At 50.6% G+C, this 27352-nt stretch overlaps 2 protein-coding genes across 9 annotated transcripts in view; one reads left to right on the plus strand and one right to left on the minus strand.

Moving 5' to 3' along the window:
• GGACT (gamma-glutamylamine cyclotransferase) overlaps positions 1 to 11292 on the plus strand; it is a 49955-nt gene extending 38663 nt beyond the window's left edge. For 4 of the 8 annotated variants that reach the window (XM_062193970.1, XM_062193973.1, XM_062193974.1 and 1 more), the window contains exons 3-4: positions 708 to 880; positions 2723 to 3940. In XM_062193970.1, coding sequence (XP_062049954.1) covers positions 769 to 880; positions 2723 to 3189 — 579 coding nt within the window. In that variant the 5' untranslated portion in view covers positions 708 to 768 and the 3' untranslated portion in view covers positions 3190 to 3940. Of the gene's footprint in view, positions 1 to 707; positions 881 to 2722; positions 3941 to 11150 lie in introns of those variants that run through there. The other 4 variants (XM_062193975.1, XM_062193977.1, XM_062193976.1 and 1 more) reach the window with 2 other exon arrangements.
• The window catches only part of PCCA (propionyl-CoA carboxylase subunit alpha), a 433859-nt gene continuing 411414 nt past the window's right edge, over positions 4908 to 27352 (minus strand). Inside the window, exons 22-24 of the mRNA XM_062193969.1 lie at positions 18086 to 18226; positions 7392 to 7469; positions 4908 to 5204 (exon numbers count right to left, since the gene is read on the minus strand). Coding sequence (XP_062049953.1) covers positions 5136 to 5204; positions 7392 to 7469; positions 18086 to 18226 — 288 coding nt within the window. The 3' untranslated portion in view covers positions 4908 to 5135. The remainder of the gene's footprint in view (positions 5205 to 7391; positions 7470 to 18085; positions 18227 to 27352) is intronic.

Raw genomic sequence — 27352 nt, forward strand, 5'->3', positions numbered from 1 at the left:
TTAGAGGTCTTCCTTCCACTGGTTCACTCCCCAGATGGCCGCAACAGCCAGGCCGGAGCCACGAGCTTCATCTGCATCTTCCCACATAGCTAGCAGGTGCCCAAGCTCTTGGGCCACCTTCTGATGCTTTTCCCAGGCCGTGAGCAAGGAGCTGGATCGGAAGTAGAGCAGCCAGGACACAAATTGGCATGCCTGTGGGATGCTGGCATCACAGGTGATAGCTTTACCCACCATACCACAACTCCAGCACCCACACCCAACAGTTTTTGTGTGGCGTAGAAGTGTCGTCTCCAAGGAGACATTACGGTGCAGTAGGATAAGCTGCCGCCAGGGGTGCCCGTGTTCCATGTCAGTGCTGGTTCAAGTCCACTTTGCTTCTGATTCAGCTCCCTGCTAATGCATTCTGGGAAGCAGGAGATGGCAGCTCAAGTACTTGGGGCCCTGCCACCCACATGGAGGACCTGGATCAAACTCTGGGCTCCTGGCTTTGCCCTGGTCCAGCCATGGCTGTTGTGGGCATTTGGGGAGTGAACCAGCAAATGGAAGGGATCTCTCTCTCTCCCATTCTGCCTTTTCAGTAGATTAAAACATTTTTGAAAGTGTTGCCAGGGCCAGTGCTGTGGCATAGTGGGTAAAGCCACTGCCTGCAGTGCCGGCATCCCATGTGGGCACCAGTTTGCGTCCCAGCTGCTCCACTTTTGATCCAGCTCTCTGCTATGGCCTGGGAAAGCAGTAGAAGATGGCCCAGGTCCTTGGGCCCCTGCACTCATGTGGGGGACCTGGAAGAAGCTCCTGGCTCCGGATCGATGCAGCTCTGACCATTGCGGCCATCTGGGGAATGAACCAGCAGATGGAAGACCTCTCTATGCAACTCTTTCAGGTAAATAGATAAATCTTTAAAAAAAGAAGAAGGAAAGAGTTGCCTCCAGCGTGTGGAAAGAAGTGGGGAATTTGGTTCCTTCCCCACTATTTCCAAACCTCCCCTGGACCCATGTCTCCTTCCTAGCAGCCATGTGCCCAAGGCTGCCTCTGAGAAGCCAGCAGTGGACAGGGAGCAGTGAATGCAAGCCTTCAGGGAAGGGTGTGGCCCCTTGTCTGTGTGTCCTTCCACTGCTGTTTGTACAAGTCACCCGGCCGTTGAGTAACTGCGGCCGGGAACCAAGCACAACGCTTACCTTCACACGGAGCCAAGGTCACTGCCGTGAGTCAGTGAGTCACCACCACGAGACCTTGAGAAAGGGGTGACTCTGACAGTTCTGGGCCATCCTGCTGGGACCAGAGAGCAAATTTAGTGTCAAAACCTTGTTATCACTTGTAGCTGGGTTATTTCTAATTTTTTCTAATAGCCAATGTGCCATTTTCAAAGTCTTCTAAAAAGAGAACGGTCACAGCAAAGGGCAGCTGTGAGGGCCGCCCCCATGCCTGACCATCCACACGTGACACAGGCTGCCTACCGCCTCTTCCCGATAACTGGCCGCAAAGGGTGGCTGCCGTTGTCTAGACGTTGCGCCCACCACACAGCAGTCAAGAGCAGCGGGCTCTGGGCCATGCCAGGGGCCCAGGCAAGGTGTGGCAGGGAAGTGACGGCTGGGCTCTGGCCAAGGCCGCCTCTGGCCTCTAGCTGCTCCCACGGGGGGTTGGGGAGGTGGTTGCCACGCTGTGGCAGCCGAGCAGGCCGCCCTGCAGAGGTGCTCCCCCGAGGTGCTCAGACTGTCGGGTAGCATGGGCTGCGTGAGGGCGCCCCGTGAGCCCTGGGTCAGCTGTGTGACCTGGGCAGTTCTCTGAAGAGCAGCAGTCCATCCCGGTGGTACTGGGGAGCTGCTCGCGTGCCCTGCCTTCTGCTGCAGTGGATGGGCGGCCTGTGGCGTCCATGGGGTCAAAGGGAAAGGGAGGGCCCCCACTAAGTCCCCTCGAAGAGGTCAAAGATTTTTTGCATGAGAGCCAGAGCTCCCATCTTCTGGCTCACTCTGCAGATGCCCACAGTGGCTGGGGCTGGGAACCAGGAACCCAATTCACGTCTCACATGGGGGCGCAAGAACCCAGTTGGTTGAGCCAGGCCCTTGCGTCCTAAGAACTGAGGCCAAATGCCCCAGGCCATGAGACTTAAAAGTCACAGACAGGCCGGCGCCGCGGCTCACTAGGCTAATCCTCCGCCTTGCGGCGCTGGCACACCGGGTTCTAGTCCCGGTCGGGGCACCGATCCTGTCCCGGTTGCCCCTCTTCCAGGCCAGCTCTCTGCTGTGGCCAGGGAGTGCAGTGGAGGATGGCCCAAGTGCTTGGGCCCTGCACCCCATGGGAGACCAGGAGAAGCACCTGGCTCCTGCCATCGGATCAGCGCGGTGCGCCGGCCGCAGCGCGCCAACCGCGGTGGCCATTGGAGGGTGAACCAACGGCAAAAGGAAGACCTTTCTCTCTGTCTCTCTCTCTCTCACTGTCCACTCTGCCTGTCAAAAAAAATAAATAAATAAAAAAGTCACAGACAGCAGAGAGCGGCGAAGTGAGACCCACAGGTCCGCGGTCCTGGCACCTCTTCCCAGGCAGCCCTCAACTAGGAATGGCTTTCACGTTTTTAAATGGCGGGCACAGCCCAAACCATTTCCTGGTGTGGGAAAGTGGCAACTGCTAATTTCTGTGTGCAGAAAGTTCCGGGGGAGTCGAGCTCAGGCAGGTAGGGGCGGGGCCTGCAGCCCCCACTGACCGCCTACCTCCTCTCTCCTTGCAGCCGCCTGGCCCATGGCGCACGTCTTCGTGTACGGCACCCTGAAGCGAGGCCAGCCCAATCACAAGGTCATGCTGGACGGCGCGCACGGCTCGGCAGCCTTCTGCGGCCATGGCCACACGGCCGAGCCCTACCCTCTGGTGATCGCCGGGGAACACAACGTGCCGCGGCTGCTCAACCTCCCAGGCAAGGGGCACCGCGTGGCGGGCGAGATCTACGCCGTGGATGAGCAGATGCTGCGCTTCCTGGATGACTTCGAGGACTGCCCGCGCATGTACCAGCGCACGGTGCTGCGCGTGCAGGTGCTCCAGTGGGAGGGCCGCGAGGCAGCGGCCGCCCCCGCCAGCCTGCAGTGCTTCGTGTACAGCACGGCCACCTATGCGCCCGAGTGGGTCGACCTGCCCTACCTGGACAGTTACGACTCTGAGGGGCAGCACGGGCTGCGCTACAACCCCAGGGAAAACAGATGAGGGTGGGCAGCCGCTCCGCGGTCACCCGGCAGAGCCCTTCCCCCGGGGCCTGATCTGGGGGCAGAGCCGCGCTCAGGGCACAGCTTGCTGCCCCCAGTGAACTGGGCGAGAACAATACGGGATCTTAATTGCCTTAAGTGGCAGGTGGAGACTCACAGGGTAGCACACCTTTCTTCTAATTCTTCTTTTCCTTTCATCTGAAGCTAACATTGAAAATGAAGGTGAAGACTGTGTGTGGCCGCTCCACTGTACTGATTCTGGTCTGTGGTGCCAGGAAAAAACTGTTGAGAGAAGAGCTGGGTTTTGGGGGATTCATCAGAATAAAGCCTTTCATGGGGCCCTGCATGGCAGTCTGTATGGCAGCACGCCACAGAGCTCTCACATCAGGCTCAGAGTGTCAGAGAGGCTCATCTGAAAGTAAACGGTGTTGGTGCTGATGCTGCAGCAGGCATTTGATGCCCAAGTGAAGACAGCTCCTTCCGGATCAGAGGGCCTGGGTGTGAGTCCTGGTTCCTCTCCCAACTCCAGCTTCCTGCGAATGTGCCCCCGGGAGGCAGCAAGTGATGGCTCAAGGATTTAGGGCCTTGCAACCCACACGGGGGACCCAGATTGAGTTCCAGGCTCCTGTGTTTGCCTTGGCATGTTCCCCCATCTCACCCCTCCCCCAGTGCTGTTGACATCTAGGAAGTAAAGCGGCTGATGGAAGATCTGTCTGTCTCTGACACAACCTCTCAAATAAATTTAACTTTAAAAAAAGGAAGTGTTGGTGCTCTATGTTTGGGGTACGCATCCTTGGCAGAAGGTGTTCTCATTCAATCTAGTAAAAAAAAAATGACCACCCACTTTCTGGAGGCACAGCGGTGTGCCCCAGAGCGCCCAAGGAGGGTATCTGTGCCAGCGGCAGCAGCCGGGCCCGTCCCTGCCTCCTGAGGGCGAGCAGCTGGGGGTGGGCCTCTCGGAGAAGCACCGACACATCAGTAATTTGGTCTTCAGGGCTGACAGCATGCCGAGCTTCCAAATACAAACAGCACTTAAAATAATGTTAGCGAGGCACAGGGTACCAATTACCACCCACCTCCGTCCGATCATCCGTCAGCGCCAGCTCTGGTTGGTGCGCGGCTCCGCTGCTCACCAGCAAAGTGGGAAATGGATTCCAAGGATGCCAGGACCGCAAGGAGACGCAGCTGCCGGTCCCCAGTCACCTCCTCCTCCTGGGGGGTGGGGAGGGCGCACCCTTCAACTTAATGGTAGACTGGGAGCGCCCACCGCATCTGCCACAAAAAACAGCATCGGTATTTTTAGCCTTCTTTTCCGAACTGGAACTCGCTTCACTATGACTGTGCATGAGGCAGCCCTGCAGCCCGATGGGGACGGGACCTGGACAGCTGCTTGTCCTCGGAAGGGTGCGTGGGCGGCACGGTGTCAGGCAGCAAGCCCTGGGTCACCTCCTCCAGGCAGCATCCAGCACGGCACGGGGTCTCGGGTCAGGAGTCGTCAGCGGCAGCAGTCGGGTCCTTGGTTATGGAGGAAGGGAGATAATCATGTTATAAGATGGCAGATGCTAGTTTAATAGAACTGGAAGCAGAGAATGAGAATTTATATACATTTTTAAAATCTGTAAAAGCGCCACGATGCTACACTAGTATTCACAGTCTACTGGCACAGCCTGAAGCATATGTGTATGTTGTCTTCATTTAAAAAAAAAAAGGGCAAACGAATACTTAGACAAATGCTCGGGTTTATTGACATGATCGCGACACCAGGAAGGCTTGTGGCAGCACAGCTCATGTACAAGTCCTGCGTTAGTCAAGACGTCCATCGGCAATTCTCGTGGCAGAACGTCAGTCTGCGCCCTCCGTGGGCAGACTGGCGACAGGAGACCTGCTGCACAGCAGCGTGCCTGCGGCCATGACGCCAAGGGCTGACGCGGTCAGGCGGTGAGCGCTTCACTCCAGCTCCACCAGCAGATCTCCTTCCCCAACCGTGTCTCCGGCTCTACACTGCACAGACTTCACCTGGGACCCGAGGAAAGAACATGGGCAGCGAGTAAGAATGACTGACCAGAACTGGGCAGGCCCCAGTCTGCTTCCAGGGAGGCCCGAGCGCCCGCGAGGACTGGTGGACGGCCAGGTCCCCGGGGAAAGCTGGCCCTCGCCCCTGCCTCTGCCGCCCGCTGTCGTCGTCAGCCCTACGAGCCGCTGCTCCCAGAGCCGCACTCGGGGGTTTCTGCTGCACCTTGCTCTCTGGCCGCCTGCCCTGGGGCCCCAGAGTGCACCCAGCAGCTTAGAACCCCCGAGTTCATGCCAGACAAGTCCCACTCAGTCTGCCACTCAGTCCCTGGTTGAGGCTGTAGAAATGTTCTCTGAGAGTTAATGGTACATTTAGCTCAACTGAATTTTTTTTAAAAAGCCAACTATGCATGTCCAAGCAGGCTGACTTCCTCCATGGTGGGCAGCCCAGAGACCCTCTTGCTTGTCGGTCTTCGAGGACAGGGTGAACCTAAGCAGCAGGTGCTGCAAGGCCTCACTGGGCAGGCGCCGTGCAGCCCGAAGCCTCCCCTGACACTGCTGATGCTGGGGAATGGTGCAGTTCTAGTGACGGCGCAGCTCCGGGAGCCCAGGCTCTGTGCCCATCAGGAACCATTTCTCTGTAGGCACAAAGGCCCTCGGAGGTGAGAGCCAGCAGGCTTAGTCAGCACCACTCCTGTGGCGCCAGACTCAAGAGGCCTGAGAATGGGGGAGAGGCATGGAATCATGGGAAGGACTAACAGCGGCTCTGAGCCCCAGGCAGATGGGGCTGACACACAGGCCATGCAGAATGTCCTGGCTCCCCAGGCCTTCCAGGAGCTGCCACCCTGTCTGTTGTCACATGGGCACCTCTCTGGCCCGGCAGCTGACCACATTCCTGGTACCTCACGACTAGGCCAAGTTCCCATCACAGATGGCGCAGATGGAAACTTCATGTCACCAGTGTGGCACAGATGTTAAATAATCCCAGTGAACAAACACAGAAAGTTTACATTAATAAACATTTTCATGTTTGCTTTTTAAAGGAAACAAATTGGGACTGGTAGTGTGGCATAACAGGTTAAGCCACCTCTTTCGATGCAAGCATCCCACATGGGCACCAGTTCAAGTTCTGTCTTCTCCACTTCCAATCCTGCTCCCTGCTAATGTGCCTAGGAAAGCAGTGAAAGATGGCCAAAGTGCTTGGGGCCCTGTACCCATGTGGGAGAACAGGACACACAGAGTTCTGGCTCCTAACTTATGCCCGGCCCAGCCCCAGCCACTGTGACCATCTGGGGACTAAACCAGCAGATGGAAGGCCTCTCTCTGTCCCTGCCTCTCTCTGTAACTCTGCCTTTCAAATAAACCTTTTAATAAGAACCAAATGTGGAAAGGATTCTAAAAAGGCTTCTCTCTGCAACAAGACAGGATGCCCACTGGCCTGGCCCTGCGGTGAGGCCAGGAGACCACCGACAGACCCTCTCTCCCTCTGATGCAACCCTGGCTGCACACCGGAAGTGCCCAGGGCATGGCCACAGTGCTGTCCTCACCGTCCCCATCACACTGCTAGGAAGACACCTCCCGAACAGGATCTCACTCCCAGGAATGGCATCTTTTTAGTCACACAGGAATAATGAAGCCATTGCTTAACAAGACTTAGCCATGTTCTTCGAGAAAAAAATACGGAAGTTTTACTCTGCACAAAGTCTGGCACTAATTCATCTTTCTCCTCCCTAAGTCATGAACTCCACCACATGGAGTCAGCCCCGCTTCATCTGCAATGGAACTGTTCTCTTCGTGGAGAAATTATCCCGAAGACTTACATTAATTTTTGCAATCTGTAAAACCGCTTCCTGCTGTGTCACCTACATCTCCGATAACTGCCTGCCTCCCAGACAGATGTAAACATTAAAAATTAAAGGCCCGTTAATTTGAAAGACATTAAGGTGGAGAACAATTGTTCTTTGACTGCCTGAACGTGATACAGACTCTGGATGGCCTGCCTGCGCGAGGCCGGCCGGCAGTGCCCGGTGCCGCGAGCCCCTTGCCTCCCTGTCCCCTCTGTGAGAGGGAGGCATCTGCAGAGGGGGTCCTCTGCGTGGTCCCGCTCAGGCCCCTCCACCTGTGCGTGACACAGGGACACACGTTCTGCTCCCTTCAGCAGGCCAGCATGAGGGGCCACACGTGAGCGCCTACCTTGCCAGTTTTCCCAGCTGTCATACTGTTCTGCATTTTCATGGCTTCAATCACGCAAATCTCCTGACCTTCTGCTACCTGGAAAACAAAACACCAGAACACTTGAGCGCATTCTAACTGGGCAGCCGCGCTCCAGAGCCGAGGTCTTGGTCAAAAGCACTGAATGTCTGTGTGCGGAACAGTGAACCCTCTCACGCTGCCTACGCCAACTTCCTGTTCAGGGGGCAGAAGAGCAGGGCCACACCCCACCCTCGAGGCCCTCGGAAAGGCAGGCCTGGCCTGCATGATGGGCAAGCCGGCTGCAGCCAGCCCTGGGCTGCCAGCTGCTCTGGTTTCTGCTGGCCCCAGGCGTCTGAGACACCCATGTCTCCCGGGCATGGGGCTGGTGGCGGGGCTGGGGCGGGTACAGTCTCTTGCTGAGATGAGGAAAGCACTCCAGCGTGGATGGTGGTGGTGATGGCGAAGTAGCTCTGTGGAGAGCCTGAAGTCCCAGAGTGGGTGAACCATTCAGGGGTGAGTGGTTCTGTCTGAGGACGGCTGCTGCCCACACCGTGCCCATGTGTAGGCATGGGGCGCCAGGTGCCCAGTCCTCTATGGGCTGCGCCAGCCACTGCAGCCAGGTGGCTCCCAGAGCACCCTCCCCAGCACCGCACACTCTCTTGAGCTGGACGGGCCCACGCTCAGCTTCACGTGCTGAGGTTTGCCCTTCGTTATGTGAGAAAGCACTGGGGTTCACCCCGCGGCTTCCACGCAGCCATCAGCCATCGGCTGTGTAACTTACCCACACAACTCTTTTCCCAGGCCTGGATGGGAGGGAGGGCGGGGACAGCCTCCAGCAGGGCCAGAATTACTCTTCCCTTAGTCACAAAGGGACACCCTTGTCTTTGGACAGGCTCGGGGACCCTCACCCCAGCGTGGCCCACGTATCCAGTGCTGCAAAGGTGCCCGGAGGACGTCCTTTGCTGAAATCCCCAGCTGTTCTCCAAGTGTCCCCCCCTGACGCCCCCCCGGGGGGCGCAAGCTGTCTCGCTGGCAGTGCGGCGAGCCTGAGCCCTGTGCGCGCTTCCCTCTGCTGCTCAGGTGGTCGGCTGTTTTTTCCTGGCACAGAAATATAGGAAGAGAGGGGATGCCAAGGCGTCGGCACTGGCACGGAGGAGAGGCGCTGCGCCGAGGAGCCGGGCTGGGGCGCACGGTGCCCGCTGCCCTTCTTGATCGTCACCTGGTGTCTGCATTCCAGAGAGGGCGAGGGTTTCAGAATGCGGATGGACAGGAGGGGGCTGTGCCAAGATGACGCAGATGTCCCTGTCTGGGGTGTTGGGACAGCCACTCCCTGCGGCACCTGCCTCTGAGCTACCACAGCGAAGCCCTGGGGCCCCACGCGTGGCCTCCAACACAGAAGCTATGAGCACAGCAGCTGGGCTCACAGAAGCAGATCCGACCTGAGCATTGGGCACCCGGGGCCACAAGGGCTTTCTGGGAACAGATCTGAAATTCCACAGCGTGGATATGCCACCCTCATCTCTGCACAGTGGTTGTGACTCACTTCGCCCTCAGCGCCCCCAACCAGCCTGTCTTCCTCTGCGGGCATCTGAGGACCCAGGGCTGGCTCACTGCCCGTCTCCCGCTCTTACCCTAGGCCAGCAGGTGTGCCCTTTTTTTTCTCTGCCACTCACACCCTCTCATCCCGGGCCTGACAGCCCTTACTACTTTATATGAGCCTGCAAGTGAACTAGCGGTAAAGTTGCAACCATGAAGCATGGAAACTCCTAAGGGGGCAGAGGCCGCCCTGACAGGGCTGCCTTGGGGCTGAAGGATGGCTGGGCCGGGCCTTACAGCTCTCCTGCCGCACTCCTGCAGGCCATGCCATTGTGCTGGCCAGCCTGTGGGCTTGCAACACGGGCAGTCTGTATGAAGGTAACGGGCAGTGACTGCAGGTGCAAGGCTCCAATCATGAGTCAGAAAAACAAAAGCTCCGATTAACCAGGGATAATCACGCAAAGCAGGAAGTCCCAGTTAACACCGCCCTCCCCTGAGTGTGAGACTGGCAGTTTGCTTAACAGGATTTCCCAGAAAGTACCTCCGGACCCGAAGCGACGTCTCCTCCAGTGCTGAACCATGCGAATGCGTCCTGGCTACTCTGTCCGTGATGCGCTACTTGTCTTCCTTCCCTCGTGCCTCCTGCCACGTCCACTGGTTTGTGGACATTACTGAGCTCTAAGTGGAGGCCCACCTCACCCACATCTCTCTGGCTGCTCACTTTTGTAGACTGCTTTCACTCGTGTGTCCCTGAGAGCTCATAGAAACTGCTCCCTGAGGGGCAGGTGTTTGGCACACTGGCTGGGACACCATGGTCCCATGCTGGAGTACAGGAGTTCAAGTCCCAGCCCCACTCCCACCTTCCTCGAGTGCACACCCTGCAAGCCGCAGGTAGTGGCTCAAGTCCTTGGGTTCTTGCCACCCACATGTGAGAACTGGATCCAGTCCTGGTTCCTGTGGCAGGCATATGAGGAGTGAACCAGCAGATGTTAAGACTGATTGCTTTCTGTCTTCTTCCTTTCAAATACATTCAGTAAAAAAAAAAAAAAAAAAAAAAAAGGAAACTGTTCTTGGATACCCTATAGAACAGTGAGATTTGTTCTGTCCAGCAGAATATTTTACATACATGCATGTAAACACACAAAACCATATACACACATGAACTTGACCTAATTTCAATTTATTCTCTGGAAATCAAGTGGGAGATAAATACTGTACAAGCCGCACGTCAGAGAAGGTGGTGTGAACACAAACCACATCTGCTGGACTCTGGGGAGAGGCTGTCCCTGGCTGGTGAGCTCCATGGCCCGGGTCTGCGCCAAGCCAGACTTCACCTTGGAGCTGGCGTCACTGCGCACCCACCTCCGAACCTTGGAGCCCCGCTGCCTGGTACCTGTGGGCTTCTGCACACCCCGGGGTGCAAGAGGGAGCCAGGCAGTGCGCCCGGGGACCTGGGAAGCCAGGGAGCTAGCTGAGCGCGCAGGGGGGTTCCAGAACCCCCGCCTGCAGCAGCCTCGCCCGTGTACGGGCCCCACTCCTGCAGGATGTGTGTGCACACGCCTCTCCAGCACTTTTGTGAATCATCTGATAAAGACTTAATGATTGTGACAGCATGTCTCCAACGCTGGGCTTACTAAATGGTCACAAGCCTCGCAAGTCTTTTCGATAAACCTAGCGGGCCTGATGTGTTTCTGCGCTCCCTGTCTAATTGGTGTAAAGTTTGGAGGCCTGAATCCTGTATCTTTCATCCGGCTTATTGCGTCCTCTCCTTTGACACGGGGTCAGGGTTCACATTCGCATCCGATTATCGGAGTGGCACTCATTAAGCGGGAGCCGGCCTGGCCCCAAAATGAGTAAGCTTGAGAGAAATTCGGCCCATTTACCCAGCAGATTTTCGCCTGTTCGGGGGCCTGCGTGTCACCCGGCATTGCTCTGTGCTGAAGAGCTTCAGACACCTCCAGCTGATGATTAACTGTGAGTGATGGGAAATAGCATCCAGTAAAGCCAGCTGCTTGCCATGGTCGGCAAAGTGACTCTAATGGATACAGGCTGCCAATTTTCCAGTCTTACTGGCAAGTATTCCAAGTGTAATTAAGGGAAGTTATAAATGATATGGAAATCTATCAAGTTCCATTTATTTTCAGAGGACTCCTTCCCTGGAGACCTTGATCTTGAAGCTTTGTTGTGCTAATGACTGCAGCCACTTCTCATTTCTGATTACAGCCTCCAGTCTCCTTCCACCAAGACGGAAAGACACAGAGCCCTCTCCTGCCCACAGCCCCTCTTGCCAAACACGCCCAGACCGGGATGCATTTGGCAACATGCACTGCTTGAACCGCAAGCTGCCATCGCCACGAACACTCAAAGACAGTGCGTGCAGAGAAGGAGGGGGCGGGGCGGGGGCGTGGTGGGGGGGGATTTCCACCGAACATAAAAGGAAGCCCCCGAAAGTACGGATGGAAAGCTGAGCTGAGGACCAGATATGCATCAGAAGGTGGTGTAGCTCACTAATGTTATTTGATTTGGAATAAAAGCATGAAAATGATGGCAAAGGCCTAAAATTGGAGCGGTAAGGGATGACTGCACAGCATTCCATTTCTCAATTTCATCCTTCAGAGCCACAAAATGGGGGTGATACAGTGACTGGATGAGGTTTACAGTAACAGCTGCGGTCTGCCCACACAAGGGAGGCCCCTCTAATGGGCTGAGGTCTGTTTGGAACAGACGGGGAGCAACAAAACAAGGCTCCCTATTAAGAGTGTGCAGTCATATTTCTGATGGGGAAAATGAGGATGGGAGTCAGGTTTCCTTTAAGACGGATCCTACCCCCTTTTGTCGTCCAAACCCAAGACCATTTCAAAAGCGTTCTCCTTTAAATGTGGACGGAGGCCATCCACGGCGAGGGGTTTATCCCCCCACCACAGCCCCCTCTCGAGCAGCGGTAAAGAATGTAGAGGAAACTGTGCCAGTAGCATATGGCTGTCTACTGCGCTAACCCTTCATACAAAGACAGGTTCATCAGTCATCCGAGTATCGGGATAAAAAATTAGCTCCTGATGGATGGTATTTTGAGCTTACCTGCTGCTGCTACATTAGCACAGAAACACAGGTTTTGAAACCCACATGACATGAGAAACTGCAGACCATGAAATACGACACGTGCAGGAGCCCATAACGCACGCCAGATTATACCAAATCATAAATAAGCTATTGAAACCCTCGGCCTAAAATTGGGCCCGCCGCAAGGAACCCTGGCTCACTTCTACGCAGGCCAATTAATGCACAGCATCTGCCGTACAGAAGCGGGGCATGAAGCACTTCCGAATGATTTCGGCAATTAAAAGAAAACTGTTTCCTGCCTGTTCAGACAGCAACTGTTTCAATGCAAGAGTGAGCACCGAATCACTGCGTGCAGCTGAAAAAGAAGGGTGGGTGGGCGGGAGGAAGGATTTTTATGGCAAGACGAGCCTTCTTTTGTTGTCCTCCATTCTGGGTCTCCCTGCCAAGTGAGACAGAAGGCTCCGAGGGCTTACCGGCCCGCCGCGGGCCCCCCTTCTGCCACACCGGGCCACCCCAAAGAGAGCGATCGATATGAGCCCCACTGATGCCATGGCACAAGTGAAAATCCCTGCAGCCCGGCTTAAAGGCCGTTCCACGTAGAGCACAGGAGCTCAGATCTGAAGACGGACGCGGGGAGCAGCCACGAGGAAAAAGGCATCTCCGACGTGGTAAAAGGCATGGCCAGAAAGGCTGGCAAGTGCCTGCCGACACCGCCTGAAGGAGAAATGTGTGTCCCCGTTCCAAGCCTTTCAGGGAAAGCAGAGAGCGAGGGGGAGTGGGCCCCTGGGCCCCTGGGCAGCAGTGGAGCAAGGATGCAGCCACGATCGTGATCACGTCACAAAGAAATGCCCCAGACCCTCACGCCCACCAGAAGGGCGTGGGAAGGGGAGGCCCTGGCGCTGTCTGCCCTGCCTCCTGGGGGGGCTCCCTGTGATGGAGTAGATCACGCACAGGACAGAGCCGTGGCCAGTTTGAACCAAGGCCCATTTTCCTTAAAGCTCCTCCAACTGAAGAAAAACATGACTCCCTGCTGGCCTCTGAGTTAGCTCAAAACTGGAGCCAAAGGCTGGGCATACAAGGACTGGTTAACACTGATGCCATTAACAACAGTTAAGAAATCGATCTACAGTCGCAGCTTTGTGACGTCTGCTGCTTTACAGGATTCAGTGAAATGATGTTTTTAAGTTTATCTTAAATTTTGTTTTTAGCAGAAAAAAATATTTTGAATTTTGGTACAGCTGAACATGACCATCTTAAAAAATGTTTAAAACAAAGCAAACACAACATGCCCTCTGATCCCAAACCGATCACTCCGGGAGACATGGAAAGCAAATGCCACCTTCCAGAGACTTCTCCCACGATATAACCTACTGATTGATCTAGCAAAATATTTTTAACTGACATGGATAATTATTGCTGGGTACGTTCAATCGTAAGAATTCCCAATTTGGTCCTTCCACCAAAAACAATGCTAAAATTGAACACTAAGTGCTATCTGGAAAAGGCGAAGAGAAAGTCCGCTTCTGCAGAAGACAAGACACGAGTCAGGCGGCAGAGAGGCCTCGGGGTGAGCCTGGTCCCGGCAATGTTTGGTTGTTGACTGCACTCTGAAACAGAGATGGTCCAGGTGAGCTGAACGTGTCCAGAGGCCTGTGGGATTACGCGCTATGACTGTCTGTCTGAAATATTTCCACTTTTCAGGTTTAACAATGTTAATGAATGCGCGAATCTGTGCCTACATGCTGGGGAATACAATGGGAGGTTTCAGTGAAAAGCTGGCATCTTGTCAAACCGTTTGAATAACCAATGTTATAAAATATGTAAATGTAATTATTGCAATTATTTTATGACTGAAAAGCAAGGTACCCGGAAACTGGAAAATCAATCAGCCAGGCTGGCTCCTCTGCTAGGGAAAGAGGCAACGACGGAGCCCGGGCTGCCTGTGTACACGAGCACGGGGCTGGAGATGCTGTCAGGAGGGCCTGATCCAGCCCTTTGCATCTGGAATACTTACGAGCAAAGGAGGTTGCAAAGCTTATTTCTTCAAGAAATGAAAAAAGAAAGGTGTCTCACCATGTGTATTTGCTGTTTCCCCCAGATGGTCTGTGAACTCAGTTACAAAGGGGTGTGTGTGTGTGTGTGTGTGTGTACGCGGCACGCTCTGAAATGAAGCACCTGTTTCTCAGGGTCTGTGGCACCCACAGCTTGGAGCCCTCCCTCCCAAAGGGGCAAAGGCAAGGAGAAACATCAAGGTGAAGTGTGGCTGGGGCTTCGATGCGTGAGTATGAGCGGGGTGTTCACAGTGGCACACCCGGCACCAGGCTGTGGTTTGCCCTAGGCATTGCTCACAGGAGCAACAACCCCCTGCCCCGACCTCATCCCTTCTGGTAAAGGTCAAGTGTGATCCAAACTGGATGTTCTGCATCTCAGATCCACAAAACACCTCAAAGTCTGTCTTACTCATCTTGAATGTGCCAAGAAGTGGCACAAAGCAGCAACAGGTACTTAATGCCCATCTATTATTTTACTCAGTTTCACGAATGAAATAAGCCACAAGCTACTAATTAAGAAAGAAATATACATGGTGTATGGGCCTGCTTTATGTTTCATTGGATGGTTTATTAAGTAAGCTGGATATTTCTGAGGCAAATCTGAGATGCCTGCAGAATACCAACATAACTCAGAAGAATCTTAACTAAACACAATGTTAACACACCTTGGTTTTTACTGCTATTTGAATTTTTGTTTAGGATATCAAAGGCTAACAATGTGCCATAATTATTTCATTTTATTCTTTAAACGAAAATTGATCATAAATCCAGCATCTATCAGTCTAATGTTGACATGTGGGGAAAAATGTATTCTGCCATTACTTGAAAATAATACATATTTTTAATATCTTCATTTTCTGAAATGAGGGTGAAAGTTTTAAACATAAAAAGAAGTAAAAAATTTCTTTGTGTTAGTGTTTTCAGTTTATGACAGTATATGTATAGAAAAATAGGTGTTTTTCAAATAGCACTGAAAATCTCATTTTCAGAACACAAATTTTTAAAAGGCATGTAGACAAAGCATATGAAAGTCATTTTGTTAACTGTTTTCTGAATGAAATTTGTGGTTCTTGACTTCAATAATCATTCGTACTGTTTCTTAGTGGCTTGCTGATATGTGTTTTCCTCTATTAACTAATATCCTCTTCCCACTTATTTAAAAGAAATCTATTACACAGTCCTGTGAAATAAAAATTTTACTGCCACTTACTATGAAATAGTACATTGGTGGGGGTCTTCAAAAGTTTCATGGAAAATGAGTATTAACTTTGAAAGGATGCACGAATTTAAAAAAACTTTCTGCACCAAAATAAGCTGACTTTTTTATCCCATTTTTTCATGAACTTTCTGAGGTAGGAAACAGTGAGAAAGTGTTAGGACTCTCGCTGTGTGAACCCTGAGAAAGCACTCTGTGTAGACTCCAGCTTTCGTGTCGAGTAGGAGTGCAGTTCAGGCCACACAGCAAGCTCGCTGAGTGCAGTTATTCCCTCGGAAAAGCCAGCCCAGCCTCTGCTTCCCAAAGGTTCTAGCTCACTGCAAACTGCACTTCCGAAAGCAGACCTGTACATTATGACTTAGGAGACATTCTGGGGAACTTTATGTTGCCATACCCACTCTTTTAAGGTTTCTTAAGTGAAACACAAAAGTTACAAACTTAAACCGTCAGAGAAAATAGAATACTTGTAGGCCCTGAGTTTGCACATCCTGGTCTTCGTGAAAATACAGAGGACTGATTCCCTTACGTTTCTGCTGATAAAAGCAAAGAACAACAACACACCCTGCTGTGGTACTAAGAGAACTTAGAACCACAAAACTTGAACCTCACAAGTAGCATTTTCTGAACTGGTCCAAAGACAGTGTGTTGTGCTGTAATCACAGGAGGTAGAAGTTACCTATCAGAGCTGTCCTAGGAGCCCACGATTCAACGTCTCACCCTGCATTTGCCTTTTCACAAGCAGTGCATGAGAGGAAAACACTGATTTATCAACACAATGACAAAGGGAGTTCTGCCAGGGCCCAAAGAGAGGAGGGGCGGGTGGCAGAGGCTGCTTGGGCAGCCTGAGCTTACAACCGCGGCTGCCTTTAGAGATCAGGTGACGACACCCAGGGGCCCGGGCACTGGAGGTGCCCACCAGGTACATGTGTCAGGGGCCACATGAAGTCCAGGCCACTTGCCGCCCTGCCCTGGACATGTTTTTATGCCATTCTCAAGTGCCCACGTTGAAGTGCTGGTGAGATTTTTGTTCTCTGAGCTACCCCACAACGAATGCAGGGGAAATACCACCTGGTCCCCTCTTACTAACTGCCATGCTGGCCCACATGCCGTCATCATGCAGGAAATGGAAAGTATGAAGACATGGAAAAGTGAGGCCAGGAGGCAGCCCCCGGACGGCGCTGCTCCACCTCCACACCCCTGCTCCCGCCCTCTGAGCAGCCACAGGCAGGAGAGCCCGGCACTTGGACCCCAACCCACTCCTCTCTCCCCTGGCCCCCTCCACACAGGTTCAGACTCAGTTATCAGAATAGTAAGAACTCAAGGCAAAAACATCTAAGAAAAGCACAAATGCGATTTTATAACTAAAGCTACACAATTAAGGTTGGCAAGCCCAGGATGAAAGTCTTCAGGCTTTGTGGCTCCCAGAAACAAACAAAACAAACAAACAAACAAGGAGTAAGAAGGAAACTTTAAGGGTAAAATCTACTCTTCATGGTGTTTGCCAGCCCATAATCCCATCACTAGAAGACACCACTGAATGCTCAGATAATGTACCATGTGCTTGTTAACATTGGGGCCAGGAGCCAGCCTCCCATGGCCCTAATCCTGTGGAATGAAGATTTCCAGGGCAAAGCCCTCCCTACCGTCTAACACATGCACAGACACAGGTACACACATTTGTACACACTTGCATGTACGCACATGCAACCCTACACACACCGTGAGTGATCCTTAGTATCACCCCTCCCAAACACCCGAGAGCCGGGACCATTCTCAATGAGTGCCTGCTTCCAGAAGCATCTGTGCATTGAAAGTAAGTGCAACAATTCACAGCTACTTCACCTCTTTAAAGCTTTTCTGGAAAAGCTGGTAGCTCTATTTCTGTGTCATCAGGTGAAGCCACTGTCCACTCAGTTTGCCAACTTCACTTATCAACCTCAGGGCTAATGGTCACGTTTTCTTAGTCATCATTTATTGTAAACGCTTCTCTGCAAGGCAATGCCAACTGCATGAGTTTCTTCTCAACAGTAGGACAACACTTTACATTATTTAAGGAATAAGCAAGCAGCTTTAATATAATCGTTACAAGAAACTATCTAAACCCCAACGACTTAACTGAAAAGCAAAACATTACATGGAATTGTCATGTATTCCATGAAAGATCATCATGTTTGGCTGCTATTTTTCCTGCACATAAATAAAAATGCAGCACTAGTGGTATCTTATTCTCTGCACTTGTGCTGCGTAGAGATTTCTACCACATTCTAAGACAATGCACACATCCCACCAGTTCCTCCAGAGTCAGTCCCCTTCAGACTGAACATGGAAGGAAATGTTTATATAGCTTGGATTTTTACCACCACAAGGTCAAGATGGAAGACTTCAAACTGTGATCCTACATTCCCTCCCCTCCCCGAGTTATGGAAATGCTGTGACCCTGTACAGGTTGTGGATTTAGCCCTTTCTTAACTCCATTCCAGCGAGTCATTCACTCCAGAAATAGTGCAAAGTTCCCCACTGGAAAATTAGTTCTTCAAGGATGCTTCAGGCACACCATTCTAGAGCATACACAGCAGTTTCAGGTATAACACTTCCGGAGACAGTGAGCTTGGGAAATAACAGAATGGATCCGGCCTTATTTCTGTTCCAGGCCCAGACAGTTTTAGAGAGTAATTGCGAAATACATAGAGAATGGTCGAAACCTCCTTTGCTGTTTGGTGCGGGGCATGTGAGCTGAGAGAGAAAGAACTTCCCATTGTGGGGTCTGCTGTGAGCCATGGTTCTAGAAGGGGCACTGTAAGGCAAGCATGCCACCCAAAGACAGCTCTTACCATGTCTCCAGGTGCGACAGAAACGGCCACCACCACGCCAGGCATTGGAGAACGCAGAATGCTGCTCGTATCCTCGGCCACTTTTTTCAGCATAAATTTGTTCAGTTCTGCCGCGAGTTTGGTTAAGATATGCACCTTGTACTAAAAGGGGAAAAAAAAACCAAAACAAAGTCATAAATGAATTTACAGGATGAACTTTTCCTCCAAAGTAGCATTCATTCAAAATCAGGTTTTAGCTGTAAACTAAAATTACAATAGCACTCTTAAAATCAAATGGCTTTTAATTATTGTACACAATTAACAAGACGCTAGTTTCTGGCATATATTGTAAGCCAGTTTCTACTTAGGAAATTTCTTGAAATAAAAAGTATCCCGGTTATTAATTAGTGATAAATAATCCTGTAAGCGTAAGAAAAGGTATCTGGGACTTTATAAAGAAAACAGGGTGGATTTTGCTCGGATTCCCTTCGCCGCTGACAAACTTCCCAAAGAAGGCAAATCCCACGAGTGAGGTGGGCGGAATGCATAAAGGCGGTGACACTGTGCCTGGGCGCCAGCAGATGGCAGCAGATTGCTGTCTCTAACTTCCTGTGCCCTACAGGGAGCAGCACGTTATCAGCAAGTTAAGACAAAGGGTTTCAGTGTTCATTTTGGGCAAAACAATATTTAAAATCCAAATTTCGTTCAGTGACATAAAATGCATTCACAGTTGAACATTTTAGCTTTTCTTTTTGGGCACAGCATCAGTCTTTCTGGTGTAACCATGTGTTTGGAGAGAGAAAGATGAAATGCAAGGAGAACACCTTCTGCACTGAGAGAGAAGACATCAGATTTTAAAACACTGACGGAAAATGATACCCAACAGCCGGGTCTTCTCGGGGCCCCTGCTGTACATGGCTCTCAAACAATTAGAGACACATTGAAAGCAGTTTGGTCAAAGAGAATAGTTCTAATAAGGAGAATTCCTACACCACAGGAAAAATCCCAGATCTGGGAGAATAAACAGAGGAGCTACAATGTGGTCTAAAGCAAACAGAAAGAAGATAAAATGGCTGGAGGAAGTGTTACTCGGGGAAGCTGAAGGCTGCTGGAACCCTTCCAGGTCACATTTCTCTGTGGCAAGACAGAAGCATCACTGAGGCAGCTCCTTTTTCTCAAACAACAACAACAAAAACCCAAAAGCTGTGGTAACTCAAAGCCTCCTGTGGGTGTCATGATGGCAGGGATGCACCCCAAAACAGAGCCCCACCCCTTGTGCTCTGCACAGGGTGCGAGGGTCTCCAAGGGTGCTCATGCTCTCTGCAGGACCAATCTCAATGAAGAGCTTTGATGGCCTAAGTTCCGAGGAGACGCGAGGCACTTGACAGGTTGAATAATAACATCTTTTGCATGTTGCTTTACTCCTGAGTGTGTGTTTTGCAATCAAGACACACGAGCGTCTGCCAGCTTTTGAAGGATATGATCCTTAAGTGAAATTACAGTGCAAATAAAAGCTTTTGGCTCCTATTAAAATTCATCTGAGTCATAAGCGGCTAGGGAAAAAGCGAGGCGCGCATGCTGCTGTCAGTCTAATGAAGATCCCGGGCAGAGGGACTATTTATCAACGATGAATTGTACCTCCAAGTCCTTCATTAAGTCCAGGGGGCAGGGGGTGGAGGGAGAAGCAGAATATAATTGGACAAAATTGTACAGTTTCACTATCTGTGCTCAGTCTGCCGAGGAGAGGAGAACTGAATCTCACCGGGGCACCATCGGAATCAACAACGAGGTTCCTTTGCGAGCTGGCCTCTCCCATGGGTGGCTCAGGACTGGGCCGAGCTGGGTTTTCAGAAGAGCAGATTTGGGGTTTTGTTGTTGTTTGCACAATTCCACTTTCAAATGTCAACTCTCAACTCAGGGAAAGTATCTACATAACCTTGAAAAAATGATTTAGTGCCCTTCGACCGGGCGCCTACACTTAAAACCTACTTTCAGCTATCTCACAAATAAGCCAGGCTACAGATAAAGAGCTATGGCCCTTAACTCCCTTTCTCCCCAGAAATGACAAGATCCTGGCTAGAACTGCATCTTTTTACTATTTTTATAATTTTCGTATCATGTGGATTCCTGTCTCGGCGGGACGCCTGCTTGCCTTGGACGGAGATGTGAAAGCCTCGCACAACTCGGAGACTCGCATGCCTTCTTTGTGACTGGGGAGATGTTCCTTTTCCTTCTGTATTTGTTTATTGTTCTTAAATCTGTGTGGGGGATAAGCAGCTTATTGTAATCACATGAAGAACAAACTCAGCAACAATGGAGTCCACGCCGCCATCGATGCCTTGGCTTGGAAATGACCCTTCCGGGTTTAAAACGAGGAGGCAGGCAGCGAGGAGGGTCTGTCAGGGATACCTTTGATGTCCCGGCCCTCTGCCGTACTCACACAGCGTGCTCACAGCACCTCCGGTTGCTGAGGCCTACAGGGGCGCGCCTACGGCCCGGCGGTGAGAGCCGTAGAAGCTTTCTGACGCCCCACAAAACACGTCGTTTAAGAACGCACGCCAGTGCTCCGGCGCTCAGGCCCAGGCGCTGGCGGCGGTGGCCATCTTGTCGAGGCGTCTGAGGAGCGCGCCTCGCGGCGACCGCACGCTCCCCGCGGAGTTCCGGTTCTCCGCGGCGCTGCGGGCGCTCCCGAGCAGCTCAGCCACGCAGCTCGCCTGTCCGAGGTGGCAGTGGAAGACCTGAAAGGCCGCGGTGACCAGGAGAAGCGGCTCCTTGGAACGCAGCCGGAAGTTGCGCACTCCAGTTCCTCGGGAGGCGGGACTTCCCTGGCTGGCTTCCGGGAACCTTCTCGGAGGTTCCTGACACCCCCGTCACCTTGCTGTGTGCTCTCTGGGCCTGCCCCGTCCACGCAGAAAGATAACGAGAGGGGATGAGGTGCCACCTAAGGATCCAAGCATGTAAGATGGCCCGCAGCCCAGGACTCAGGGCAAATGAAACCACGTCCAACAAGAAAATCTCCCCACAAGTTTAGAAGAAGGCAGGGAATCACAGCAGACACAAAAGGATCAGGAAGAAAACCCAGAGTTGGACAACACAATGGGATTGTTAACAATTAGCTCCCGAGGAAGGGAGAAGGCTGGGGGCTGGGCCCGCGGGGGCTGGTGTTGGGGAGTCAGGCCTCACATTGGCCGAGGGCACTGAGTTTCAGAGGCCTCCCCCAGACACAACTGTGCTGGAGCACTCCCAGGACCCAGCGCCGCCCCCACCGTGAGACCGCTCCACGCAGATGGACACACACACAACACTGCGGGCTGTGCCCGGGTTTGCTCAGCACGTGCACCTCTCACAGAGTTCAGATCTCTGTGCTTCCTTCCAAGGCCTCGACTTCCTGGGGAGCACACAGGCCCCCCTGCTGGACAGGGAGTTGGAGCTCTGGCCTCCCACGTGTGTTCAGTTGTAACTTCACCTGTAAGGCTGTTCCTCTTAAAGTGGGTTCAGCTCAGGCTTCCATTTCTAAGTCACTCCAGTAGCAATCATGTGCAGTTGATCCAGTGCTAATGTTTTTTCACATCAACTGTTGACCACCTCAACACCAAATCAAGGGCAAATGATAAGCCTGTACTGTAAGTTGTTTTATGTTACTTATTTAACAATCCGGAAGCACGGGCCACATAACTGCACATGCAGCCCTTACTGAGCAAGGCGGCAGACACCTGCCTCAAAGGTCAGACTCACTTCCAGCTCCAGCTTTTACACCCTTCTGGCCCTCAACGCCTGCAATTTTAAGGCCGTGTCTTCATTTCCCGGGCGGCACCCAGAGCTACCAATCAAATATTCCCGAAAGGTCTACTTCCCGAACTCAAAGCTGGAGAACAACAGTCCATTTTTAAGGTGACAGAAATGACCACCCGCCAAAAAATGGTGCTTCTTTAAAAGCATCTGCATGTCAGAAAAGCGAGGCAAACACTCCGTGTAAGGTGCAATCAGGACTGTAATGCAACCACATTTGTCTTTCCCAGATTCCTTGTGGGACACAACAGTTAACACTTGAGGTAATCAGACCAGGTTCAAACCCAGGCTCAACACCAGGCCCTCCATTTCAGCACAGGGCCCGAGAGCCTGATTCCGCAACGACAACAACGAAAACCAACCCAAATCTCCCAGAAAGAAAGCACACAGCAAGGGAGGCTGGCTGTCCTCTTGGAGGTATGACTCAGGCGGGAAGGTGAAAGGAACAGCCCTCAGCCGGCACAGCTGCAGCCTGGGGAGCAGCCTGTTAGCATAATGCTGTGACAACTCCATCAGCGTGGTCTCAAGGTAGCTGTCAATCAGGATGCATCATTTAATCCAACAGCACTCGGAGGACTTTCTCCTACAACCCACATGACAGCATATCTACAGCTCTATTTATATCCGCGCCCAGTAGTGTTTACGATGCCGTTGTAATTAGAAAAGATGCAACAGGCAGCAATATTATTGAGATTTCCATTTTGCAGGATTGCCCTGGAAAGTGTGATCTTGCTTCACAGAGTCATGCTAAATGACAAAAGGCTATTTTCTTCCATCTCCCAGCTCAGACAGCACTTCATTTGCAGCTATCTATAATTAGATTAATGGTGTAGTGCCTTACAAAGCAGGCCCACTTCACATCAGATAGCATATGAATTAGGACAAACACTTATTTCAATTCCAGGCAGAGAAAGCAATGACTGGGGTATTTAGCATACCCTTTATGGCGGAATGAGATGTTAATTGTGTACCATTACCTCTAAACTGCTTGCTTGTTGTATAAATCACTGTGCTAATTGATGCAGAGATAGAAATGTAGCCACAGGCAAGAAAGCAAAGGAATGAGAGCTGAAGATAGTGGAGAAAGGATTATCGAGTAAAACCATATGGAGAGGAGGCGCCTTTGAAACCTCTGCTTTCTGCCGAGAGCGGCGTTTCTGCAAGTACAGCAGAACGCTCATACGAGGCGAACATTAATTTTTTACATTCCTCTTTCACAATACCAATTTCTCTGGAAAAGTTCTGGCTGCAAAAATCCAAACAACAGGTATGGGGACTCGTTCTGTATGTTCGTAAACACGTGGACTGTGCAGTGTTCAAACAGGACTCCCTGTCTGTTTTTGGCGCTTGTGCTAATGAGTATTATCAGGAATCCACCTGAAGCAGATGTTTCTGACCCATCCACGGGGAAAAACGAAATTCTTCCCCAAGGCTTCAAGTCGCTCTTTACACTGAAAAAAGTAAATAAATAAAACCTCTGCTGGTTTAGATCTGCTGTAGACTCTACATAGAAACCTTTGTTCGGGATGTGAATCCAAGGGAGCCGAATCATTTTCATGTGCCACCGAAATAATGATTTTAACATCACCATCAAAACCCTAAAATGTGATCGGTCTACACATGATTTCACTTTCATAGGGAGGGACCAGAAAAGAGACATTTTCTCTTTTCTTCTAAAACAAACAAAATAAACAAAAGCATTTAGTAATTTGAAAGCTTCAGTCTTTCATCTCCAAAAGCCACTTTTTTAAAATGGCCCATTTGGCCCTCCACAGCTCTTAGGATAAAATGAGTGTTTGAGATGCACAAATACAGAAAGGGAATGTTACACACAGCAAGTCAAACCATCAGTGATCCACGGATAAACACACCCTTGGGAAGTTCATAAATCAGTGCATGTGCCCTGAGTATGTGTTCACAATTTTTTTTAATGGCAAGGCAACAGTAAGGTGCAAATTACTGCTGTGCACTTTTTCACAAATTCAGCTGCTTAGTAATTAGCACTGTTATAACAAAATTTTACACAGAGAACAACTGCAGTGGGTCAGTTAATAGTTCAAATTCTCAGCTTCAGAGTAACAGTTAACAACTCCATCTACTGCAAGTGCACATTTGAAGAATACTCTGTATGGGTTGGCCTTGTGAAATACAAATAAAATAATGTCCCAAGAAACCAGAATGTCAGGTTCAAGTTATCAGGACTGTAACTTGGAGGAAAATTCCAGAGCTTCTTTGTTGAAGGCCACAGTCCTTACCTTTTAGCTTACGAAGTAGCCCTTACATATATCACTGCTGAACTGGGCTCTACCTGTATTGCAACTTTAGCAGTTTAAGGACAAAGAAAGAAAACTATGAAGAAACATGCAGGTCCCCTTAAATGGAATCAAATGTCTACAAAATAATAGTGGTAACTGCCATGAAACGCACCCTCCCAAAGCATGCAGTTAGATGGCATAAATGGAGACACACCAGGAAAGATCTGGAAGCAGTGCAAAGGCCTGCTCCCAAGCCTTAATCACTTGTTTAGACCTTTTAAACTAGAGCCTTCTGGCCTGCAGCCAAAGCCAACACGCCCATCACTTGTGTGTCAATGCTTCACCCATGCTGGTACTAACAGGAGAAAATATATGGTTTCTGATACCACGCCCCAGTTCCTCAACACTTGCTCCCTCTAATTGAAAAGGGCAGTTGGACCCAAAGTAAATCATTCAGTTAGCCTGTTTAGTGACATTGAATTGACGTCAATACATTGCAGTGATAAAATGCGTGACTTTCAACATTTGGCTACTGACATTTATGAGTCAATCTATACTCACTAGAGGTGAAAACATAATTCCAACCAAAAAAGGTACACACACACAAAAAAAATCCACAAAGTCCATTTCAAAAAATCACTTACAAATTGTTTTGCTAAAAAAAAAAAAAAAAAAAAAGTCTGAAAGTTAGTATCAAGAACTTTAAAGGAAGAGTTAGAAAGTTTGTATGTCTGATTGTTCTAAAAAGATAATCTCCCTGGAGAGTATAATAATGTTGGTCAATAAACAGAAATCTACCTGGTCTTCTTTTGCCTTGCTTTTGTAATCAGAAACACAGGCTCCTTCTAGTTCTATTAAGATGAAGAATTTCTCTTTTTCAGGAATAGTGCTGAACACCACACTGAAAATTAAACCTTAGACCCAGCACTTAATTCCTATTTCCTCCACTGTGTTCCAGTGAGTCTATTTCCCTTGTCACTGGCATCACTCGTGGTATTTTTTTGTTTGTTTTTTGTTTTTTGTTTTTTTTTTTTACAGGCAGAGTTAGAGAGAAAGAGACAGAGAGAAAGGTCATCCTTTTTCCGTTGGTTCACCCCCCAAATGGCCGCTATGGCCGGCACGCTGCACCGATCCAAAGCCAGGAGCCAGATGCTTCCTCCTGGTCTCCCATGCAGGTGCAGGGACCCAAGCACTTGGGCCATCCTCCACTGCCTTCCTGGGCCACAGAGAGAGCTGGACTGGAAGAGGAGCAACAGGGACAGAATCTGGCGCCCCAACCGGGACTAGAACCCAGGGTGCCGGCGCCGCAGGTGGAGGATTAGCAAAGTGAGCTGTGGCGCCGGCCCACTCGTGTCTTAAGACAGACCCAGGGACAATGGAGAAGGCGAGTTGCTGTACAGGAGGCAGGGCCTCACCCTGGTCTTGCAAGGGTGGGGAAGGGAGGCCCTGGGAGGTCGTCCGTGGGTACTGGAGGGAGCAAGTCTGTTCACGACGGTAGCCTCCCCAGAGCAGGGCGCTGGGGTGTCCTGGACACAGATGCACTGGTGCTAAGGATGGTGGGGCCTCTGCCTGGCCCGGGTGCCCACAAGCTGTCTAACAAGTGGGTACATACACCACACAGGCAATTTGCAGAGTAAGTGGCACTTTCACATCCACAAAGGCAAGGCCATTTACAATGAGCTGTACAGAACTCACAAAACAGAACACGTGCGTTCTGTTTGATCAGGAGTCTAAGTGACACCTTATGACTATAATGAGTTACTTTTTTTTTCTTTTTACACAAGAAAAATATTATATATCTTTGAAAGCCTTGTACTCAATTATGTAACAATACCAACATCTGTTAACAGAACAGGCTGTTTCCATTCTGTCTCCTGAATTGTTTTACGTGATTACAAGTTTATAAGGTATTTGGTAAACCAGTAAGAAGGTACCTTTTTTAAAGTACTATATAATTTGGGGTACAATGAAGTGTTCTCTTGCAAATCTATAATTAGGGCAGCATCAGCTTACAGAAAAGTACAGGAAATGTTATAGCAACACAATTATGTAAATAGGCACATAGGTAGGGAAGCGAACCATTTCGCTAAAGACCTTACCTCTCTTTTTTTCTCTCTTTTAATCGCCCTTTGCTCATCTCCAGCTAAAGTAACACTGTCACGGGAACAGAAGAGATCACCTTGGGGGGACGGGCTGGAGAGGCTGGCCTTTCCTTCTAAGTTCCGCAGTCCTGGGTGGGAACACGAGAGGCCTGGGCAGCGTGCCAACTCCAGTCGGCCTCCAGCAGCACTACTGCCTTTAGACTGGTTGTTTAAATGGTAAAATATTAACTGTTATGAATTCACTGAAGAAACTCAGAATTGAATGTGCCCAAATATTGGCTAGTATTGGACAGAAATTCAGCAACGAGAGCATATAGACGCAAAGCAAACAGACCTAGAGACGACTGAGATAGCGTGCAGCAAGATGTCAGCCAAGAAAATCAAAACAGCCAGCCTTCCAACAGCTCTTCACTCATGCACCCAAAGTAGCAGGAATGGCCTCTCAGGCCTGCTTAGCAACTGTGCAGTTTACAAATGGGATGTATCTTCGAGTTGAACCCAGGCCCTGCACACTGCTTTGCCTTGTGCTCAACAGAACGGACAATGCTGACGGCAGAAAAGACGCAGAGTGGAAGGAGCAGAGGGCCACAGACCAAGTCTCTGAAGCCAGCCCACCTCAGTCTGACACCCAACAAGCCGTCACCTTTTGAGAGCTGAACTGATGTCTCAGCAAATCTTGTCTCCAAAAGCAAGCATCTAACTAGCGCCTGACAGTAACTACGCACCAGGAAGCATCTCCCTTCTCACCAAACATCCCCATTTTCCTCAACTAGAAGGAGGTGTGTTGTGTATTTAAAGTGCACTGGTAACTTCTGATTGTTAGCGTTTAGTGTATAGCTCCACATTTGGGAGTACAAAAAGTATTTATTTTTCCCAAAGGAATCTTTTATTTAATGAGTACAAATTTCATAAGTACAACTTCAGGAATATAGTGATTCTTCCCACCATACCTGCCCTCCCACCCCACCTCCTCCTCCCTCTTCCATTCCCAGTCCCATTCTCCATTAAGATTCATTTTCAATTAACTTTATACGTAGAAGACCAACTCTATATTAAATAAATATTTCAACAATTTGCACACACATGCACCAAGAAAAACCTGTTTGAGAACAAGTTATACAGTTAATTCTCATAATACAACT

The sequence above is a fragment of the Lepus europaeus genome, chromosome 6 (genome assembly GCF_033115175.1).
Source record: "Lepus europaeus isolate LE1 chromosome 6, mLepTim1.pri, whole genome shotgun sequence".
Taxonomy (NCBI): Eukaryota; Metazoa; Chordata; class Mammalia; order Lagomorpha; family Leporidae; genus Lepus; species Lepus europaeus.